Genomic DNA, 7,818 nt, shown 5'->3' on the forward strand with positions numbered 1-7,818 from the left:
ATTTGGGATAAGGGATGGAGGGACGGGACACAGGGAATGGCTCCCACTGGTTGGATGGGATATTGGGAAGGAATTCCTGGCTGGGAGGGCAGGGAGGGGCTGGGATGGAATTCCCAGAGCAGCTGTGGCTGCCCCTGGATCCCTGGAAGTGTCCCTGCCCATGGAATAGGATCACCTTTAATGTCCTTTCCAACCCAAACCATTCCATGATTCCAGCAGAGTTTTCCATTAGGAATTAAAGGCTGGGAATGAAATTTTAAACCGATTCCACCGAGCCTTGACTGTGCCAGAGGAACCTCAGTGCCCGGGGAGCTGCTGCTCTTCCCTCTGCAGCGTCCCTGTGGAGGTTTCCAAGGAATTCCACGGGATTGGGATGAATCCACGGTCCCAATATTGCCAGGAAATTGTGGGATCTTCCTGGATGGTCAGGACCAGCTTTTAGTAAAACAAGGAATATCCAGGAGGTCACATTTAATCCTTTCCCATCTCCTCCTAAGGAAACCCGTAGCTCCCCTCAACCATTCCCGTTTTTCCACCATCCCCATCCATCATGATTTTCCCATCCTGCAGGACCAGAGGAGCAATCTGCTGCCGAGCTCTTTTTCCAGAGCTTCCCTCCCCTGCCTTCCTGCGAGCTCCTGGACATCAACGACGACCAAACGCTCCCAAAACTGATCGAGACCCTGGAGCAGCGCCACAAAATGAGGCAGATGCTGGCAGAGGAATTCGCCAAAAACGGTGGGAATTCATCCCAAATGGGATCATCAGGGAAAAATTCCCATTTGGTGCCTTTGTTATTCCTCAAAGGATCCCCTTTTTTTTTTTTTTGTCCCAGTTTTTTTGTTCAGATTGGTTGTTTCAAGCTTTTTTCTTTTTTTTTAGAGGAATTTTAGGCTTTAGAGTTGTTGGGATAAAAAAAAGCTTTGGATGTTCTGGAGATAAGGGAGAAGATAAAATGGGAAATATCCCGGTTCTCTTCCAGTTCTTGCCTTCAAAACGATGCTGCAAGAGTTTGACTCCAGTGTGGCATCCAAGGAAAATTATATCCAGGGAAAACTGGCTGAGAAGGAGAAAACCATCACGGGGCAGAGGACGGAGATGGAGAGGCTGGAGAAGAAGATTAAAACCTTGGAGTACAAGGTCAGCAGGGTCATTCTGGAGCACAAATCCCTGGTTTTTTATATTTTATGGATCACTTGGCAAATCCCTCGCCATCAGGAATAAACTTTCAGGGGGAACTTTTAACCAAAGATTTCCCGGGATTTGTTAGGAGGGAAAGCTTTTAAAACACCAAATGGAGCGGTTCAGGATGGAAAACGGGGGAGAAACACAAGCGGGAATTCCTGGATTAAAGGGTTGTGTGTTCCCAGGAAATTCCTCTCTTCCCACAGATGGAGATCTTGGAGAAGACGGCCACGATTTACGAGGAGGACAAGAGGAACCTGCAGCAGGAGCTGGAGAGCAAGAGCCAGAAGCTGCAGCGGCAGGCGTCGGATAAGAGGAGGCTGGAGGCCAGGCTGCAGGGAATGGTGGCTGAGACCTCCCTCAAGTGGGAGAAGGAATGTGTGAGTGCGGGAAAAGCGGGATGGAGCTGGATTTGGGGATTTGGGGATTTGGGGAGGGAATGGGATTTCTTTGGTCTGGGTGGGGATTGCGGGGTGGGAATTGCTGTTTGTGCTGGTAGAGGTGCTGGGAAAGGTATTGAGGGGAAGGGGAAGGAGAGGAAAGGAGAGGAAAAGGAAAGGAAAAAGGAAAGGAAAGGGGAAAGGAAAAAGGAAAGGGGAAAGGAAAAAGGGAAGGAAAGGAAAGGAAAGGGAAAAGGAAAGGAAAAGGAAAGGAACTGAGGGGAGAGGAATGGAATGGAATGGAATGGAATGGAATGGAATGGAATGGAATGGAACAGAATGGAATGGAACAGACAAGGGGGTTGGGCTCTGCTGCCAGGGACAGGAGGAGAAGGAAGATCCTCAGGCTGGGCCAGAGCAGGCTCAGGGTGGACACCAGGAAAATTCCCTCCTGGAAAGGATTGTAACCACTGGAAGTGCCCAGGGAGGTTTGGAATGGCCTCCCTGCAGGTATCCTGGAACACCTGGCCGTGGCACTGGGGGCTCCGGGCTGGCTGCACTCACCTCTCCAGCCTCAGTAATTCCATGTTTTCCATGGCTTGTTCCCCCAGGAGCGGCGGGTGGCAGCCAAGCAGCTGGAGATGCAGAACAAGCTGTGGGTGAAGGACGAGAAGCTGAAGCAGCTGAAGGCCATCGTCACCGAGCCCAGAGCTGAGCGGCCAGAGAGGCCTTCCCGGGAAAGGGAGCGGGAAAAGCCTCTCCCGAGATCCGTGTCTCCGTCCCCCGCGCCCGTGAGTCCCTCCCAAAGCTGCTGCCTGCAGGGAACAGCATTTTAGGGATGAGGTGCAGGGATTTTGCTCATTAGTAGCCCCCAAGCCCAGAGCTGGAGCAGCTGGAATTCCCTGTGTCCTGTTCTTTATCCGTTCTCCCGCCTCCCGATACCCTTAGGAACGGGAAATCCCTGGATCTGTCTGTCCCTGCTTGCTTGGAGTCTCCTGTGTCTCACTGACCTCTCCCTTCTCCCCAGAGCTGAGGTTTGAGCCCTGAGCTGGAGCAGCTGGAATTCCCTGTGCCCTGTTTGTTCTTCATCCATTCTCCCACCTCCTGATATCCTTAGGAATGGGAAATCCCTGGATCTGTCTGTCCCTGCTTGCTCGGAGTCTCCTGCGCCTCACCGCTCTCTCCCTTCTCCCCAGAGCTGTGCTGACCCTGCTGAAGTCTGAGCCCCGAGCCGGAGCAGCTGGAATTCCCTGTTTGTTCTTCATCCGTTCTCCCACCTCCCGCTATCCATAGGAAGGGGAATTCCCTGAATCTCCCTGTCCCCGGCTCTCACCGCTCTCTCCCTTCTCCCCAGAGCCGTGGTGACCCCGCGGAGCCGGGGGCCAGCCAGGAGGCCCCGCGGGTGCCCCGGCGCTCCAACTCCTGCAGCAGCATCTCGGTGGCCTCCTGCGTGCTGGAGTGGGAGCAGCGCGGCCCTTCCCGCCAGCCGGCCGCCACTCCCAAATCCGGGAATATGGCAGGAGCGGAGCCGGGCTCGGCCCGCAGGAGAGGGATGTGCTGGAGCCGAGTGCTGGAGCTGCCCAGGGACAGAGAGGAGCTAGAGCAGGAAGAGGATTCGTGCTGCAGGGTTAGTCCTGGCCTAGTGGAGCTGAGCCCAGCCTAAAGGTTCTGTGCCCTGAGCCCAGTTTAAAGTCTCTGTGCCCTGAGCCCGGCCTAAACGCTCCGTGCCCTGATCCTGGTTTAAAGGTTCCGTGCCCTCAGCCCAGCCTAATGGTTCCGTGCCCTGAGCCCAGCCTAAATGCCCTGAGCCCAGCCTAAATGCTCCGTGCCTTGATCCCGGTTTAAAGGTTCCGTGCCCTCAGCCCAGCCTAAAGGTTCCGTGCCCTGAGCCCGGCTTTCCGTTGAGCAGAGCTGTCCCTGCCGTGTCCTGCTGGTCCCAGGCTGAGCCTGGCTGCCCTCCTGGTGTTTGGATTTTCCTTGGAAATTGAGAATTCCCACTTTTAGGGAGCTCTGAGGTGGCCACACTCTGCTCTAGCCCTGGCTGTGCTCATGTTTGTCTTGGCATTTCCCTTTTCCCGGTGTTTGCCTTTTCCCAGTGTTTGCCCTTTCCTGGCCTTTCCTTTTCCTGGCATTTCCCTTTTCCCAGTGTTTTCTTTTTCCATTCCCTGTGGTTTTTTTTTTCCTGGTTTCCTGCAGTGCCAGCAAGCGCTGGGTGGATCATGGGCCCCATCCCTGCCATTCCCAGTGCCCATTCCCATCATTCCCAGTGCCCATTCCCATCATTCCAGGCTGTTCCGGTGGTGCTGCTGTGGCTGCGGCGTTCCCGCAGCGCCGGCGAGTGCTGGGTGGATCACCGGCCCCCATCCCTGCCATTCCCAGTGCCCATTCCCATCATTCCCAGTGCCCATTCCCAGTGCCCATTCCCAGTGCCCATTCCCAGTTCTCAGTGCCCATTTCCAGTGCTCATTCCCAACCCATTCCCATCATTCCAGGCCGTTCCGGTGGCGCCGCTGCGGCCGCGGCGTTCCCGCAGTGCCGGCGAGCGCTGGGTGGATCACCGGCCCCCATCCCTGCCGTTCCCAGTGCCCATTCCCATCATTCCCAGTGCCCATTCCCATCATTGCAGGCTGTTCCGGTGACGCCGCTGCGGCCGCGGCGTTCCCGCAGTGCCGGCGAGCGCTGGGTGGATCACCGGCCGGCCGGGCACGTGCCCACGGAGACGCTGCTGCAGCCGCGCGTGCCCAGGGCCATCACGGTGGAGGCGCCGAGCGAGCGCGCCCTGGCCCGCTGCGACCGCTACCTGCTGACCCACCAGGAGCTGGCCTCCGACGGCGAGATCCAGACCAAGCTCATCAAGGTACCTCGGGAATGTTGGGAATGTCGGGAATGTCGGGAGCGTTGTGTCGGAATGGCCGAAATTCAGTTAAAATTAAACGAGGAATTCCTGGATGTGGCGATCAGGGCTGGGGCAAAGTTGAGATCCAGACTGAGCTCATCAGGGTGACCTCAGGAATCTTGGGAATCTTGGGAATGTGGCGTTGGAATGGCTGAAATTTGGTTAAAATGACTCTTTTAGGAATAATTAAATTTAATAGCCAAAATAAGGTTAATTAAGGGAATTCCTGGATGTGCCACTCATGCTCTGGGCTGGGGACAGGTTGAGATCCAGACCGAGCTCATCAAGGTGACTCAGGAATGCCGGGAATCTCAGGAATACTGGGAATGTTGTGTTGGAATGGCCGAAATTCAGTTGGGAGTTGTCACAGTGGGTTCTGTGATTTGTGGATCCCCAGATTTATGGGATTCCATTATTTGTTGGGATCCCATGACTGTAAATCCTATGATCCATGAATCCCATGGTTTGTGGATCACATGATTTTTGGGATCCCATGAATCCCGTGATTTATGCATTTTCCTATGGAAAAAGGCCCAAATCCATTGGCAGAAAAGGGAGGAGCGATGCGTGTCCGATCTCTTTGGGCTGGAAGTCCGGGATGGATTCCCAGTGTTGTTCCCATCCCAATCCCGCTTTTCCGTGTCCTTTTCCCGTTCCAGGGGGACGTGTTCAAGACCCGGGGCGGGGGCCAGGCCGTGCAGTTCACCGACATCGAGACTCTCCGGCAGGAATCTCCCACCGGGTGAGTCCAGCCCCTGGAATCCTGCAATTCCCAAAATTCCAACTGTCCTTTCATTGGAGCTTCATTTGGGAATCCTGCAATTCCCAAAATTCCAATTGTGAAACCTTTTGTTTGAACTTCTGGGATCCTGGAATTCCCAAGGTTCCAATTGTGGAACCTTTAATTGGAGCCTCTGGAATTCCGGGAGCGTGCTGGGAACACACGAGGCTCTTCCAGGCTGGATGATCCAATGGGAAAATCCAGGTTGAAATCCCAGAACTTGGAGAAATCAATGGATGCCGGAGCTGCCGCATCCCAGATTTCTTGAGGAAGGCGAAGGAGCTTTCCCAGCGTCGGAATGTGGCAAATTCCAGTAGCTTTGAGCCGTAATTCCGCAAATTCCCATTCCAGGCGGAAGCGGCGCTCGTCCCCGCCCGACGCCGACCCCGCGGGCTCGGAATGCACGGACGTGGAAACCAGGGTGAGCCGGGAATGCTTTCCAGGGTCCTGGAATTCCGGGCTGGGAGGGAACTTGGGCTCATCCCGATCCCAGCATTCCTGGCCTTGGGCGTTCTGGGAATGGGGATCCAAAGGCCTCTGGATGGGGAGGTGGGAATGCTGGGAATGCTGGGAGTGTTGAGAACATTGGGAATGTTGGGAACATTGGGAATGCTGGGAGTGTGGGGAATGCTGGGAGTGTGGGGAATGCTGGGAGTGTGGGGAAGTGGGGAATGCTGGGAGCATTGGGAATTGTGGGAGCGTTGGGAATTGTGGGAAGTGTGGCTCCTGACCTTGGTGTATTCCCAGTGCTCCGTGGCCGTGGAGATGAGGGCGGGATCGGCGCTGGGCCCGGGATTCCAGCACCATGCCCAGCCCAAGTGAGTGCTCCTGGAATTCTTTCCCGACAAATCTCCGGGAATGTTTTCTCCCTCCCCTGCCCTCCTGGGGTTTGCATTCCCAGCTGGAATATCAGGAATTCCCTGGATTCTCTTTCCTGCCCCTTCCACCTCTTGTTATCCATCGGGGAATTCCAACTTCTCGGGATCAGGAGCTTCCGGTTTCTTGGGATTCCAGTTCCCTGTGGGAAGAGGGAATTGTGGCGGAATTCCTGCTGAAATTCCAACTGCGTGGGGCCGCTAAGGAAGCGGAGAATTCCCATTCCCAAATTATTGCTAAGGCAACCCTGGGAATTCCAGCCCTGGAATTCTTTCCTGACAAAACTTTGGGAATGCTTCCCCCCAACTTCGCTGCCCTTCCCACTTTGGGCCTTCATTCCTGACTGGAATAGGGCTGGGAACAGCAGCGGGAATTCCCTGGATTCCCTCTCCCTTCCACCCCTTGTTATCCATTGGGGAATCCCAAATTCCCCGTGGGAAGAGGGACCTGAGGAATTGGATTCCAGCTCCATTTGCTGCTCCCGCTGTCTAAAAATCCAAGGAAAACCCGGGATTCCTTGGCGTTTCCTTGGATTCATTTGAATTTTCTGGGAGGCTGTGGGATTTGGGAATGTGAAACCCTGGGAATGGGGAATGGGGGCTCGGCCGCTCCCAGAATTCCCCCGGATGATTCCCAAAAATTCCCTGTGGCTCTTTCCCGTTGCAGGCGCAGGAAACCCTGAGCTTTTCCTGCTGGAATCCCGGATTTTCCCGGCCTGAGGAATTCTCCGCTGCTGCTGCTCCTCAGGAACCGCTTTGTGCTCATTCCCAGAGGTTTCTCGGGAAGCCAGGAAACGCTTCCATAGGCGATCCCAAAGAAATTCTGGATGGATCTGACCTTTTCCATAGATTTAGGGAAATCCTAAAGGTCCCTCTGGAATTCCAAACGGAGCTGGATCCGTACAGAGCCACCGGGCTTGTCCCTGGGAGATTTTTCCAGTTTTTTCCCAGTTTTTTTTGGTCCCAAATCCATCTTTTCCGGTCATTCCCTCTCTTTTGGGAGACCTGAGCTGCAGTCCAGCACTTTAAGGGTGTTTTTGGCCATTCCCGATTTTACCAGAGCCAGGAAAAACCCGGGAATACGGATTTCTCCTGGCGAGAAGGAAGTTGGGATACTGAAGGTGTCACTGAGCTGCCAGAACATTCCAGAGTTCCCTGGAAATCCCAGGAGCAGCGGGAACTCCCTTCCCGCCTGCTTTGGGAATTCTGGGATGTTTTCCAGTTGGGAATGGGGGGAAAGGGGGAATTCCTCACGGATGGGGTGGGAATCGGCTCTCTGTGTTCAATAAATCCTTTTATTCCGAAGCCTCTTCCCAGGAATTCCGAGGGGCTCTGTGGAAAGCCGGGATCGGAGGCGGGATTTTGGGATGTTAAATCCCGGGATCTGCTCGGGCCAGGCGCTGTTTTATCCTCCAATTCCCACCAAAAACTGATCCCAAAAATCCCTGGAGCGCCGGGATTGCAACGAGCGTTTTCTCCACGAGGTGTCAGCGTGGCACCAGCATTCCCATCCCGCTTTTCCAGGGATGCAAACCCTGGGAAGCCTTCCTTGGATGGCTTCCCTATTCCCAGTCCGTTCCCAGCTCATTCCCAGTCCGTTCCCAGCTCATTCCCATCCCATTCCCGTCCCATTCCCATCCCATTCCCATCCCATTCCCATCCCAATCCTATCTCATTCCCATCCCAATCCCATCCCATTCC

At 54.8% G+C, this 7,818-nt stretch overlaps 1 protein-coding gene across 6 annotated transcripts in view; it reads left to right on the forward strand.

Annotated features, from left to right (window-relative positions):
* Positions 1 to 7,427, forward strand: part of KIF23 (kinesin family member 23) — a 19,204-nt gene extending 11,777 nt beyond the window's left edge. For 3 of the 6 annotated variants that reach the window (XM_015639369.1, XM_015639368.3, XM_015639370.3), the window contains 10 exons: positions 571 to 738; positions 983 to 1,140; positions 1,392 to 1,565; positions 2,177 to 2,356; positions 2,920 to 3,192; positions 4,192 to 4,422; positions 5,121 to 5,203; positions 5,594 to 5,663; positions 5,990 to 6,060; positions 6,785 to 7,427. In XM_015639369.1, the coding sequence (XP_015494855.1) occupies positions 571 to 738; positions 983 to 1,140; positions 1,392 to 1,565; positions 2,177 to 2,356; positions 2,920 to 3,192; positions 4,192 to 4,422; positions 5,121 to 5,203; positions 5,594 to 5,663; positions 5,990 to 6,060; positions 6,785 to 6,800 (1,424 nt within the window). In that variant the 3' untranslated portion in view covers positions 6,801 to 7,427. The remainder of the gene's footprint in view (positions 1 to 570; positions 739 to 982; positions 1,141 to 1,391; positions 1,566 to 2,176; positions 2,357 to 2,919; positions 3,193 to 4,191; positions 4,423 to 5,120; positions 5,204 to 5,593; positions 5,664 to 5,989; positions 6,061 to 6,784) is intronic. The other 3 variants (XM_015639372.2, XM_015639371.3, XM_015639374.3) reach the window with 1 other exon arrangement.
* The last annotated feature ends 391 nt before the right edge of the window (positions 7,428 to 7,818 follow it).

The sequence above is a fragment of the Parus major genome, chromosome 10 (assembly GCF_001522545.3).
Source record: "Parus major isolate Abel chromosome 10, Parus_major1.1, whole genome shotgun sequence".
Classification (NCBI taxonomy): Eukaryota; Metazoa; Chordata; class Aves; order Passeriformes; family Paridae; genus Parus; species Parus major.